Genomic DNA, 14804 nt, shown 5'->3' with positions numbered 1-14804 from the left:
AACTATTCTTAAATATGACAGTCAAAAGAGTAACAGCATTCAGTTCAGTCTGTGCCACCAAAGCCATCCCGTTTTGCAAGATGTAAGGGTAGTAAGTCTTCCCTGGTCAACCAGCCATAGGAACTGCTGCTAACATTTGGTTTATTTTTTTTTCTTTCTCAAGACTGCTTCTCCAATGATTCGGGTTAGGGTTTTTTCATTTGTCGAAACAAAAGAAAGCTAAGAAATAACTGCCAGAGAAACTAATTTAAAACTGTAGACAACTTCCCTAATTAAATAGAGTGAATTCTGCCTACACTCTGTTAAAGTAATTCTTCCTGCTGACAGATAATTCTGCCCTGATTGGTGAAAGACACCAGTCTGCCTTGTGCTTCCAAAACTAAGCTGGCAGAAGAAGTTCCAGGGCCAGTAGTACCTTGCTGATTGACTTGTGCTTAAAGCACACTCCCATTAGGTAACTCTAAGAATGACAGTTTATGGAGCACGGCTGGGCAAGAGATAAATTAAGCCTGTTCAAACAACTAAACCAGTAGGCAATTTAGGAGCAAAATCGGTGTTCTATAAAATATGAATGTAATAAAAGTATATTCATCTTTCCTACTGCTTGCTCAAGAGATCGGGACGTCATTTAAATTACCCAGAAACACATAGTTTGTATCATATTGTCACTCTATCATAATCATAGATTTGTCAAATTAAGCTGAGTAAATTGTTATTTTACGATGGGGCCAAAACACCTCATGGTCTAACAATAGGCTATAATTGGAGTATTTCCTGCTTCTGTGAACTTATTTGCAAATAGGCCACCAAAGAGCCAATGACAGAAGAAAATCTCTACTCATACATCTTTTAAAGTAGAGTTTTGCTGGTCAATTCTTGCCTGGCCACCATTATGTCAGACCTGGACAACTACTATGAAAGCCACCTATGGCACCCAGCCTCCAAGATGGCATCCAAGATGGCACTAGCCTCCTGATATTCACAGTCACGATGAATAGGACCGATCCATGTAACCAATAGGAAATAGCAGAAATGACAGTGTGTTACTTCCAAGGCTAGGTCATAAAAAAACAAAACAAAACAAAACAAAACAAAAAAAACCCTTGTGGCTTCCCCTTGCTCTCTCGTGGATCACTTACTCTGGGGAAAGTCAACTACCATGTTATGAGGACACTCAAACAGCCCTATGAAGAAACCCACGCAGCACGAAACTGAGACTCCTTCCAATAACTATGTGAGCAAGCCATCTTGTAAGTGGACTGAAGTCCCAGTCAAGCCTTTAGATGAGTACAACCCAGGTCAACATCTTGACTATGACCTCCTGAGGTACTCTGAGCCAGAACCACCCAACTACGCCACTCCTTAATTCCTGATCTGCAGATATTACGTGAGATAATAAACATAGATTGTCATTTTGGTTGCCAGGTGTTGGGATGGTTTGTTATTCAGTGATACATACATAACCCACCTAAACAACCTCTCTCCTGTGAGCTTCCACCCTTGTTGTCCTACTTAAGATACATAGTCACAGCAGCCAGGATGATTATCTCTTCAAAAGGTAACCAGATCACAGGACTCCTATGATCATAACCCTCCAAAGCCTCATCTCTCTCAGAATAAAACCCTGAGTCTTTGTGAGTTGGCTCTGACCACCTGGCCGAGCACGTGTCCTACCTCTCCCTTTATCCACTTTGCTCCAGCTACAATGGCCTGCTTGAACAGCCTACATCAGGCTTGTTCGCACCTCTGGGATTCTGTATTAGGTGTTCGTTCAGAATGCTCTTTCCCTAGGTCTTCACATGCCTAGTTCCTTCTTATTTTTCAACTGCAGCTTGAAAAAAAACTTCCTTATTCATGAATCTAAAATAACCTGCCCATCAGCTTGTTATGTTATACTTTCTGCATAGTACTTCTCTCTGCTGCCTTGTACTGATTTAACCTCTGCCCATCCCTGCCCCTAGAATATAAGCTCCATTCTTGCCTACCCTTTAAAAGGCAGATGTCTATTGCCTTTAATGGTGTCTCAGGTATAGCTGGCTTTTCATAAGGATTTTCTGCATCAATGAAGGAAGGAAGGAATGAATGACTACAATTTCCTGACTTTGGAAAGGAGATTGTTGTTAGTTGTTAGTACTTGCAAAACAGGTGAACATGTAGAAGTTCAAGTTCTGTGATCACTAAACCATGCAGAGGGTGAAGAGACAGCACACAGCAGTTTTACTGATTCTGGGTTGTGACACCCTCACTTCCCATGTGGACAGGGTAAGGAGAGAGCATAACTATAATGGGATGGGAAAAGGATACCCTGGAAGTTGGACAAACTACAGTTCTTGCCCATCCTTATTCTCAAATAAGATTCGGATGTGTACAATAACCCCTCCAGGTTTATGAGAAAAATAATTAGTTATCCTGCTCCCTGCCAAAAGACTGATGTAAAAAGAGAATATGTTAAATATTCATTTATTAAAGTGTGGGAGTACAGCAGGTTCGTGGGAATATTTGATGCATAATTAGTCCCTAAAGGAAAAAATGTGGGAGAATGCTGAAGGAAAGGGCCACAGCTAAACTGTAGAAGTGCCCTAGACACCATCACATCAGCATCATCATAAATGTCACTGTCCCCAATCTAGTTGTATCTTATTTTCACTGTTGGTTTTAACTTCCATAAATCAGGAATTCCTTCCTTCCTTCCCACCTTCCTTCCTTCCTTCCTCCCTCCCTCCCTTCGGCTTGTCTTCCGTTCCAAAAAAACACACTACTGATATTTTGGTGAGCTCTAACCTCACGGATATATGAGAATGTGGAGCCCTGTGATGAAGAAAAGGACAGGTTCTATGGAAGGTCCACCCCAGAATTCTGATGGGCTTCAGCATTTGCTGGATTTTACCTTAAACAAATCGGTCCCATCATTTCTGTGTGAAAATTTCAAGCTGAACCTCACTGAATGGGAACCTGAGGCACAAGAGAAGCGGCCAACCCTGAAAACTCACTTTCTGTTTCTTTCTGACAAAAATAAAATGCAATGAAGTACCATAAACCTGGAGAAAGGATGACTTTTTGATAGAACAAACGTATTAAAACCTCAACATACCACAGTAATTGGATTTCATTCATGCAGGCTGCCCTTGTTATTTCTGAGACTGATATTTAAATAATCAAAGTGACCTAAACAATAAGGAGGCAGGTAGAGTGGTGGAAAAACAAGAACAGAAGGTCAGCAGGAACATTTGGGGCAGGTCAGTATCTCCCCACCCAGGGTGGGGAGTGATGGGGTCTGAAACAGGCTCTGCTCCCTCCTCCCCTGTGGGTTAAATGCAAGGGAGAGGGAAGGGCGTCATCTTATAAATGTGATTTACTGACAGAGGAGTCTGTACGTTGTACATTTTTAAGCAAGCAAAAGGGCACAGAACAGTATGTACATTGATTCACTTTATTAACAAAGCAATACAACAAAAAACATTGTGTGTGTTGTCATATGCATAGTAAGAAGGTCTGAGAAAGACACATGCTGAGTTACTCAAGGTCATCTGAGGACCCGGGTGGGTGATGGGACATGTGTGGGAGGACAGACTTTGACTTGACTTTGTATATTTCTGGGAAGCCTTCTGTGAGCTGGCTTGGCAGAGAGGTGGTGGCAGAGAGGATTTCTGGTGGTCTCACGTAGGGTAGATATTCCAGGAAAACCCCACGTGCCAGACCCTGATTCTGGTGTAGAAAGCACAGCCTCTGTGTTACAGGCCATGGGGAATTCAGGAGAAGAAGAAATTCAAGAATCAAATCAGTATGACAATTTAAACCAGTGCTTTATATAATGGCTGGAAGTGGGAATGGAGACCACATTTTCCCTGCAGAAGACAAATCTATTGTGCAACATTATTCCTTGTTTTTCTTTTTTAGGCCAGAAAAAAGAAACAAAGGAATATTCTGGAACTACCTCCAAGAGAGAGTCCCTGAACCACACTCCATCAAATTCCTTTAAAAGGGAAGCACACCTAACCCCAGTGCCAGATTGTTTGGCTTTTCATGTGGCATTTCTATAGGATGCCACCTAACAACCCACTGAGACCTGAACGGCATTTCTTCTAATATGAGTGGCAGCACCAGGTAGTTGAACCCGGGCTCCAGTCAGCCAGCATCAAACATGGAAGGGGTGCATGGAGATGATGGCCAGGACAAAGGTGGGGCCAGGAGGAGGGGACACACAAGGATGTCCAACAGACACAACGTATAGATAGGGCAGTAACACAGTAAGGCTGTGTTCCGATGACTTTGAAATAAACTCCAATGCCCATCCTTTATAGGGAGGGAAAAGATCTGTGTGAGAGAGAAACCAAACAGATACGTTTCCCTGGAGAATACAGGCAGAAGCACAGGCTGAGTTTTATGATGACGGATTTATTACTGTGCTGTTTTTCCTAGGAGAGGTGGATTGGTGGCATCTGGATTCACTGGCAGAGACTGAACCCCTAAGACTTATCAAGGGAGTCAGGGCAAGAAAATGAGGGGAATCTCCACGACCAGCAGTGAGTCAGAGATCTGCTGCCCAAGTGGACCTGTGGCTAGGAATCCTGTCAATTCAGCCAAGAATTAGAAACATTCCAGGCAAACACCAGCTCATGCTGCACAGGGATTTTCTAAGGCACTGCTCAATTCCATAAGAACAGGGAGCAGAGGGCATGAGACACAATAATTCAGAAAAGGGGAGAGGCGATACCCCAGCAGGTAGTTAGCAGACTCCTGACCCTTCTGGGGCACACCAGAGAGAAGAAGGTAGGGTTATAGCGCATGGGTCTGTGTGAACATGGGCGCACACGTGTGTGCAAGTGTGTGTGGGACGGGCCCAGGGGTGGTGATGGCAAGGAGGGCTTCTCACCATTTCTCTTCCGTGCCTCCTCCTTTGTCACTTTCTGCTGTGCCATTACATTCTGGGGCGAGCGCCTCCCTGAGCTGGGCTTCCCTGATTCCTTGCTGATGACAGAGCCATTCTCACTGGGCGACCTGCTGGAAGTAACCATAGCAACAGGGAGATGGTAAGTTTCGACTCCAGCAGCCTCCTCTCAAGGTTATTTTATTTGTACAGTTTATGTCTGTCGCCTTTCGTTCTGGTTTTATCCACAAAGAAGAAATGATACAGGAAAAGAAAACACAGCAAGCCCCACACTACCGCGTGGGTTAAGCAGCTGGTCGCTGTGAAGTGCATTGTTTACGTGGAGCGCTTAGCTCCAAAGAGAAGTTCAGTGAGCGCGGCCCTCAGGTCCCATCTCTGTTCCATTAACCCCCAGTGACTATGGAAACGGCGGTGATGGCGTTTGTAAGCATGCCCTCTTTTTAAAACACGGCACTTTGGATAGTGTTGCAGAGCATTTGATTCACGTGACATCTACAGGGACATGCACTAGACACGGTTCTCTTTGCCTATTCCCTTTACACAATATACTTTGACCACTAAAGCTTAAGTCACTCCACCACTGAGTTATTCTGTCTTACACACATCCGCACGTGTGCACACACGCACATTCTTTCACTGTGCTAACTGGTAACCACTTACACTTGAAACTACCAATTTCAGCTATTCATTTCTTCAGGAAATATGTCATGTGCACCAGCTTTGTGCTGGGCATTATGCCAGGTACACTGGTATACAGAGATACTAGGACACCACCCATGCTGTCCAAGGGCTCCCCATCACAAGCACCAAGTAGGTGCCAAAGACTATGCGGAATGCTTTCAAAACTGTTAGTGGATCTGTCACCCTTGTTTAGCAAGTGAGGAATGTGAAGGCGAGTGGCAAATCAGTCCTGGAAACCAGCGCTCCCCCTGCAGGTAGGGGCTCTCTTCCACACCAGAGCACCTACAGAGTCCTACAATGTCCTCAGATGAGGCAGGCATTACATAGGGCAAGCCACAGGGCCTTCTCCCCTTCCCTTAGGTGGGGGGTGATTCTGATCTTCTAAAACTCTGTGGGAAACGGACTCTTAGAGCCCCTGCTGAGGTTCATGCTCCCTCAGGTCTCGGATCATCATAAAGTCCAACTGCCTTCCCTTCTGTGGAGACAATCAGGAGGCAGATATCCAGAGGCCTCGTCAAACTTCTTATTCTTCTCTGTCAATTGTCCAAATTCGGAACCTAAAGGCCCCTACAATGGAAAATTGGCTGGAATAACACGTAGTACTTGACCAGTAAGTAAGCAGCTTTTTAAGTGGAAGCTATGTATCTTTGTAGATGTTCTTTTTCCTTCCCCTCCCTTTTCCCTTTTCATCCTATGGGAATGGAGAATTCTCGGTCCTGTACTCTTTAGTACACTTCAGCACCCTAAAACTGTGACCAATGACAGTGCCCACTCACATCCATGGGATAATGCAAAATCTGCCCAGAGGGTTCCACAGAACAACAGAACCAAATGAGACATTCCTTGCCAAAGTTCCACAGACAACTGTAAGTTTAGGAAATGTTGTCTATTATATTCCTTCTTTGGGTGCTCCTAATGCACATTAACATATCAAAGGCCCCATCAGTCCTATCATAAACGGTCCTATCATCTCCTTTTGTTTAATCCACCATTTCCCAGTTTATTTGGCCCCAAATCTCCTTCACCATAAGATAGAAATACAAAGAATGCAGCTTGAGAAAATATAGATAAGGCATTAATTTTTTTTAAAGATTTTACTTTTTAAAGTAATTTCCAACCCCCAACATGGGGTTCAGACCCACAACCCTGAGATCAAGAGTCACATGCTCCACTGACTGAGCCAGCCAGGTGCCCCAGATAATTTATTAAGTGTATATAATTTACCCAACATCTATTTGAGCACTGAGTGCTGCCTATACAAATATACATACAAAGAGAAGACATAAGCCCTTGGATGGTTTTCAGAACCTCACAGTTAATGGCACCTACTTTTCCAACTGGCTTTGTTAGGACAACAAGGCTTTCATTGAGGTCCAGAAAGGAAGAAAGGGGAAAGGCTTCTTGTAACCCATTTTCACGTTCATGATATACTTAACAGTGTTTGTATCATTTGCATAGTCTTTCCTTCATTTGATCCTGAAACAATTTTCTGGCTGTTCCTCTCAACTCCAGGGAAAGGTATGAATGAACACATTTCTGGGGAGAAACTCCAACTCTGCTTTACTCTTTCATCCACTTATGAACTTATGTTTACATGGAGCCACCAACCCAAACTTCTGGTCAAAAACATAAGGTGAGATTTGTGTCCACTCACATGACAGTAACAAAATTGTTTCTGTGAGCAAGAAAGTGCCCCTTGTGAGGCCATAGTTTTAGGCTACTGAACTCAACAGTCCCCCTCCCCCACTTCTGGGGATATGGGTGTACATGGAGTCCGGATGAAGAGTCATGGAGCTGGGGATTAATCAATTGCTGAACAATTATGGCCAATCACTGAATTAAAGTACCCATTGTCCATGGCTGTCCCTATGAGGTTGATTCTCTATCTTTGCCCATTAGTCCCAGTCACAGGCCAACGAAAGAGCATCCCCAGGAGCCTTAGTGAGAGGAAAAGGACCTGCAACACCTATCTGATTATCTGCGAGTGGCTGAATCCTCAGATTTCAGTTTGAAAACCATTTTTAAAAACTGAGATACCTTAATGACCATCAAATCACTGGTTTCTCCTATTTTTCACTTGCAAAACTTTTCGGATCACCTAACAGACCCGTTCTGAGAGGTTATGCAGGCCACAACCAGCAGGAATGAGGAGACTGATGTGGCAAGACAGAAAAGCCAGAAAAATAAATGCAACATGGGTTTGGTTTTGGTTTCAGCATCTTAATATCTTCCCAAATGAATTGGACTCCCGTGGTCAGCTGAACTGGAACAGAGGTGAGGTTTCTCGCATAGCTTTGGCAATGATACAGCCCTTAGTAAATTTCTGTGTTAATGGTAACATTATGAAGCAAATGTAGAAATCATTCAGCTGCATAGACACTGTTTTCTTTATCTATATTTGTTTCATAAGCCCATATTTCCTAATAAAATTCTGGGGGTAAGTAATTGAGTTTGTTTACCAAAAGTAGATTCCTTGCTAATTCAAGAAGAAATGCTTGTTCTAAAAAAAAAAAAAAGATCATTTTTAAAGAAATCCTTACATAATTTAAATCATTCAACTAGAATGGGTAGAAAATAATTTTTATTCTTCCCAGCAGTGCTATGTTAATATTCTCATTTTAGTAATTCTATTTACCTCTTTTCAGTGTCCTCTAATAGGTGATAAATATGTTTTTAACATGCCTGTATTGTATTTGGCAAAGATCATAATGAGAATAATTACTGCAGGTAATCCTACTTGCCAGTCAACTCAGATAAATAATCTATTGCTTCATATGTTTCAACTCTTCATGCTGAGGCAGACTCTTGCAGTTCTGATCCCAATTTATTCTCACCTGCCTGTACCAAGCTTTGGTAGCCTCCTCCCACACTGACTCTGGACTAGACCATGTGTCTTATTTTGGCCAACAGGACAGAAGTGATCTTGACACAAGCAAAGATTTGAGAAGTGTTGCCCCTGGGGGCTTGTTTTCTTGCGGTATGTGGAACACCCTGTGAGACAACCTGTGAGAAAGCCAGAGCTGGCCTGCTGGAGGATGAGAGACCATGTAGCCCCAGTTACCTGGCCACCCCAGACAAGGTTATCACCAACAAGCCAGCCTGGCCAACCTACCACCTGACTACAGACACATGAGTGAGCCCAGCTGAGATTAGCCAAGCCCATCTCAGCCCAGAACCACCACCTTCCTGAGCTGAGCCCAAACTTCTGACCCACCAAAAATCAGGAGCTAAATAAAAGGCTGCTATTTTAAGCTGCTAAGCTGTGGAGTAGCTTATTGTGGAGCAATAGATAACTCATCCACATCCCCTCAACCTTCTTTCCTACCCAGGCTGAAATCCAACCCTCTGTTTCTCTGTACCTCTGAGGTACAAAGAGCTCCTGGAGGGAAAACAGAGACTTGTTGCACGACTCCAGCACAAACTTTGTGTATTTGACACAGACAATCCTTCTTTCCCCTTCAAACTACTCCCTTCTCTTGGCTTCCTGGATTCTATTCTTGCTTTGTCCTCCCCAGGGCTTTTTTCCTGATGCTTTTTGGTCTCCTGTGCTGATTCCCCTTCATCACCTGGACCTCTAATCATTGTAGTGTTCCAGGGGTCAGGTCGTGGGTCTCTTTTCTATCTATACTCTCCCAGGTGACCCCATCCAGTGTCACAGCTTAACTAAATACTGACAACTCCTCATTTATATTTTTACTCTGGACCTCTCCTCTGAACCCCAGACTTCTACAGTTAGCTGAGTTCTGAACACTTCCACTTGAATGTCTAAGTGACATCTCAAACTTAACATGCCCACATCCAAACTCATGATCATCCCCTACAAATTTCTTCTCTTCTAGTCCTCTCCCATACAACCAATGGCAAATTCATCCCTCTCTATTTCTACTCTTCCCAACAATCTATCAGCAAATCAAGGCTAACTACAGCTTTTCCTTCAAAAGGTGTCTAGAACCCTATCACTTCTTATACCAAGGTGGGTGCCTTGGCCCACACCACCATCTACATCACCTGGACTACTGTCATAACCTCCTAACTGTCTCTCTGCTTCCATTCCACTTCTACACCATCTGTTTTCCATACAGCATCCTTTAAAATGGCAAGTCACATCATGTCACTGTTCTTCTCAAAACCCTCCAATGACTTCCGATCTTTACTCATGATGAAATTCCAAGTCCCGACTTTGATCGGTAAAAGCCTAATATGATCAAATTCAGGCAACTTCTCTGATTCATCCGCCACTACTTCCTCCCTAGTTCACATCGGTCTCTTTGGCCTTCTTGCTCTTCTTTAAGTATTTTAAGAGATTCCCTCCTCTGGGCTTTGCACACACTGTTCCATCTGCTTGGAACATTCTTCTCCAAGACAGCTTTGAGGCTTACACATCATTTCATTCAGGTCTTTCTCAAGTGTCACTTTATCAGAAAGGCCATCCCTGACTTCCTAGCTAAAATAGCAGCATGTCTCCCTTTCCATTGCTCTATCTTCTTACCATGCTTTGGTTTTCTTCTTCATAATGCATCACCACCCGACTTACTATGTATCTATTTCTCAGTTTATTGTCTATCTCTCCCCACCAGATTGTGAGCACCGTGAGAGTAGGAATTTTGTCTTGTTCCCTGCAGTATCCCCAGTGCCTGGTAAACAGCAATCAGTTAGTATCTATTAGGTGAAGGGAGGGAGAGAAAAAAGGAGGCAGAGATGATGTAGCTTTTCTAGCATCCATTGTGGTCTCAGGCAATGGAGAAGGGACTTGGCAATGGCAGTTGGTTTGGCCAGCCAACAAGCCTTGCCATAGAATTCATTACCTCTTTATAACACTATTGTAAAGTCCTTACAACAAGTCTCCTGGCCTCTAGCCTAACCTCTTCCATCTATCATCCACACTGCCACTGGAGCAGTCTTTCTAAAATTCCGACTGGACATCACTGTCTTCCCAAAGAACTTTTAGTGGCTTCCCACTACCCAGAGAATAAAGGTCAAACTCCATAGCCTGGCGGTTAAGACCCCCCACAATTTTCACTTATCTTCTGGTTTCATCCTTACTGCATCCCAACCACTGTGAACTCTAAACCCTAGGGACATTTGCCATTATGTGAATTATCTCTCCCCAACTATTGACACTCTACTCACCCTCCGAGGCCCAGCTAAAACATAAGCTCCTCCCCAATCCTTTCCCTCATCAGATTTAAGTTCTTCCTTTCTTTTCCATAGTACTTCGTTCAGACTCCTCTATGAGCACCTGCACATCATGCTTGGTTTCCAGGTATTTATCTCTCGGTGTCTCCATCGTGAGATTCTTGGGGGTCAGGAACCAATCATAAACCTTTCTGTAGGCCTCCCAATGACTGTCAAAGTGCTCTGTTCACGGTAAAAGCTCCTAAAAACGGTTTTTGAACTAAAACCATACACTACTGAAAAACTGCCAGATAAAATACAACTCTACTGAATCAAAGGCACTGCTTTTAAAGTTAAAAAATCTAAGTGTGATGCCAGTGCCAAATTTGTTGTAATAAATATGAAAGCAAAATTTCTACTGTTGTGGCTGATCAGTGATGTAAAACCTTACGAATGATGGCTCATGAGAAGCAAGTATTGTGATTCTTGTCATCTACTTTAGTCTCCCTCTCAAAAACTCAAAACAAGCATGAAGGGGATTTTGTTTTTAATGTTCATTTATTTTTGAGAGAGAGAGAGAGAGACAGAGGTGAGCGGGGGCGGGGCAGAGAGAGGGAGACACAGAATCCAAAGCAGGCTCCAGGCTCTGAGCTGTCAGTACAGAGCCTGATGTAGGGCTCAAACTCATGAACCGTGAGATCATGACCTGCTCTGAAGTCAGATGCTTGACTGACTGAGCCACCCAGGCACCCCAAGGGGAGTTTTTTTTTTTAAGTTTATTTATTTATTTGGAGAGAGAGTGGGCATGAGCTGGGGAGGGGCAGAGAGAGAGAGAGAGAGAGAGAGAGAGAGAGAGAGAGAGAGGGAATCCTAAGCAGGCTCCACACTGTCAGCAGAGAGCCTGAGGTGGGGCTCAGACCCACAAACTATGAGATCATGATCTGAGCAGAGATTGAGAGTTGGATCCTCGACCGACTGAGCCACCCAGGCACCCCTGAAGGGGAGAATTTATTTATTTATTTATTTATTTATTATTTATTTTTAAATGTTTATTTTATTTTTTCAGAGAGTGGAAGCAGGGGAGGGGCAGAGAAAGAGGAGGGCAGAGGATCCAAAGCAGGCTCTGCCCTCACAGCAGCAAGTCCTATGTGGGGCTCGAACTCACCAACTGTGAGATCATGACCTGAGCCAAAGTCAGATGCTCAACCAACTGAGCCACCCAAGGTGCCCCAGAAGGCGGGAATTTTTAAAGAGAAAAGTGGTATTAACTTGAGGCTTCCACTGCTCTCACCATCAATGATTTCCCTTTTTGATTTGGAGAGGCAGAAGTTGATCCCATGCCTACCTCTTTCTGGTTTCGGTGGACTTGGCCGTCTTGATGGTGCTTCCGTCCTGGGCGATGTCTCTTTCCTGAGAGGCAGGAGCATCTCTAACAGGGAGCGGTAGGACCACCGTTTCCTGAGTCACAGGGACAACCTCCTCATCCGCCCCTTGCTGGCCCAGGTGCTGCTTGGCATAGTCAAAGCCTTGCACAGGCTGCAAAGAGGAAACAGATTTGTGGTCACGTTTTTGGCAAAGTGTGACTCTAATGACGGCTTTAAGAGAAGATGGGCAGGAGAGTGCATGTGACAGGACCATACTTAGCTTTCTGATGAACAAGAGTTAACACAAATCTCCCTCATAATTTCTATCTGCGAAATCAGAATCTGTGCTAATTCCACTTAGCTATAGAATCTCTACGGGGAAGACTTACTTGGAAAAATGAATAGTGTAAACAAGATGCAAATATGTGTGTGAGAACAAACTTCTTCCAGGAATTAAAAAAAAAATGTTTTTATACATTTATTTATTTTTGAGAGACAGAGTCAGAGCACAAGTGGGGGAGGGGCAGAGAGAGGAGACACAGGATCCGAAACAGGCTCCAGGCTCCGAGCTGTCAGCACAGAGCCCGACGCAGGGCTCGAACCCACAAACCGTGAGATCGTGACCTGAGCCAAAGTCGGATGCTTAACCGACTGAGCCACCCAGGCACCCCAAAGAATTTTAAACGACCAATTTTAAGTTACTGGATACTGCTAATTAGAGACTCTTAATTATTATATGAAATAGGTCCTGTATCATCTCCTGCCTAGGAACATCTCGTCATCCCTGAACCCTACTTTCACATGGCCTTATGCATAGTAAGGGGTGTGTGACTTTGCCAAGTCGCTGGGATTCTGAACCTCAATTTTCTCATCTGAGAAATGAAGATAATCAGATCTGTGGTACCTAAGCCACACCTGAGTATTAAAGGGGAATCACAGCTCTGAAAACAGAGGGAAAGAAACGTGCTTCCACATGTGAAGCAGTACAATCATTAATAATAAAATGGAATTTATGGAATCACTCAAATCCAGACCTATGGCTCTCCTATGATTAATTACTGGGTAATTAGCAAGGCTTTTATTGCACAATGTCTGAAATCCCAAGTGAATAGGGCAGCTGTGAACAAAGCCCAGTAGACATCTATTAGTGGGGTAATAAAAAACCAAGAGGTGTATTTTAACAATTCCTGGGAGTGTCTCTATTCTGCTTTACACACCAGAGCAGCACAACACAGATTTAAGGCAAGACAGTGGGGGGGGTGGAGAGCACCAGCTCCAAAAGCAGACTGCCTGGGTTCCAATCCCGGTTCTCCCACGTATTAGCTAGGTGACCTTGGGTAAGACGCTGGAATTCTCGGCACATCAGTTTCCTCACCTGTAAAATGGAGATCATAGCAGGGTAAACAGGATCAAATGTGTAAGTATGTGGAAGTGATTTAACCACCCTCAAAGAGATGCTGCGTGGATTAAGTAGGTAAACGTTCAGCATTTAGTGAAGTACTTCGTACGTTGTAAGTGCTCAATCGATAATAGTTAATATTGTTAGCCTCCCATTAAATCATAGACCAGGTGAAATAGAAATCAGTGATTCTTTTCAGGAAAATTTGGAGATGAGGGGTGCCTGGGTGGCTCGGTCCGTTAAACGTCCCACAGTCTCACCTCAGGTCTTAATCTCAGAGTCATGTGTTTAAGCCCTGCATTGGGCTCCATGTTGGGCATGGAGCCTACTTAAAAAAGAAGAGAAAAGAAAAGAACATTTGGGGAAGAAACTCCACCTCCACCATGTGTGTTTCATTGGAACTTGACATGGAGAGAAGCCCCTCCTTCAGCAGTGAATTTAGCTAAGAAATGTAACAGAGAGGCTCCAGCCAAATGGAATGGTCTAGGACTGTGGCCCAGCCTATCAAATCTTACTACCACGTCTCAGGACAAGACGGAGTTATATTGCTAAATCCAGCAAAGCTTCCTTATTTCAAGCTGTCTGTAGTTCTGCCATGGACAGTTCCCCCAATTCCCAGGGAAACTCACTCTGGAAAGTGTGCTCAGCCCTTCCTCTTCACTGAGACACACACTCTGACCCAAATGGTGACCATGGACATTCCGTGCCAGGATCCGGGAACGTGCTTCTGAAATAGTGTTTGTCTGTTCAATTCCTCCCTCCTATGGTGCCACATGAAACAGAATGGAGCCTGAGAACAACCTGGTCACGTTCCTAGACTACTGAATTGCCAGCTCCTCCAACCAATGGTCACCAATTGGATTCACCTGAAATGTTTCTAGAAGCTGAGCTTTTCTCTCCAGGTCTACTGTTTCATTGTCTCCTGGCTTGGTCTTGTGGCTTCCATTCAGATCCTTTGGCCAGCTTCCAAAGTTATCTCCCTAAAAACCACATCAAGTCATGTACTCCGCCATTATAAGTCTCTCGTCGGGGGTGCCTGAGTGGCCCAGTTAGTTAAGCATCTGACTCTTGATCTCAGCCCAGGTCTTGATCTCAGGGTGTTGAGTTTAAGCCCTGCATTCGGCTCTGCACTGGGTGCAAAGCCTACTTAAAAAAAATGTTTTGGGGCACCTGGGTGGCTCAGTTGGTCAAGCATCTGAATTCGGCTCAGATCACGATCTTGCAGTTCGTGGGTTCTAGTCCCACATCGGGATCTGTGCTGATGGCTCAGAGCCTGGAGATTGCTTCAGATTCTGTCTCTCTCTCTCTGCCCCTCCCCTGCTCACACTCTGTCTTTCAAAAATAAATAAACATTAAG

General features: G+C 44.1%; 1 protein-coding gene across 4 annotated transcripts in view; it reads right to left on the bottom strand.

Annotated features, from left to right (window-relative positions):
• KIAA1549L (KIAA1549 like) overlaps positions 1–14804 on the bottom strand; it is a 269578-nt gene that overhangs the window by 59064 nt on the left and 195710 nt on the right. For 3 of the 4 annotated variants that reach the window (XM_043580905.1, XM_043580901.1, XM_043580903.1), the window contains exons 12-13: positions 12030–12220; positions 4874–5001 (exon numbers count right to left, since the gene is read on the bottom strand). In XM_043580905.1, the coding sequence (XP_043436840.1) occupies positions 4874–5001; positions 12030–12220 (319 nt within the window). The remainder of the gene's footprint in view (positions 1–4873; positions 5002–12029; positions 12221–14804) is intronic. The other variant, XM_043580904.1, reaches the window with a different exon arrangement.

This window comes from Prionailurus bengalensis, chromosome D1 (assembly GCF_016509475.1).
Source record: "Prionailurus bengalensis isolate Pbe53 chromosome D1, Fcat_Pben_1.1_paternal_pri, whole genome shotgun sequence".
In the NCBI taxonomy this organism is placed as follows: Eukaryota; Metazoa; Chordata; class Mammalia; order Carnivora; family Felidae; genus Prionailurus; species Prionailurus bengalensis.
The sequence above is the reverse complement of the archived record's forward strand: the minus strand, read 5'-3'. Positions and strand labels throughout refer to the sequence as shown.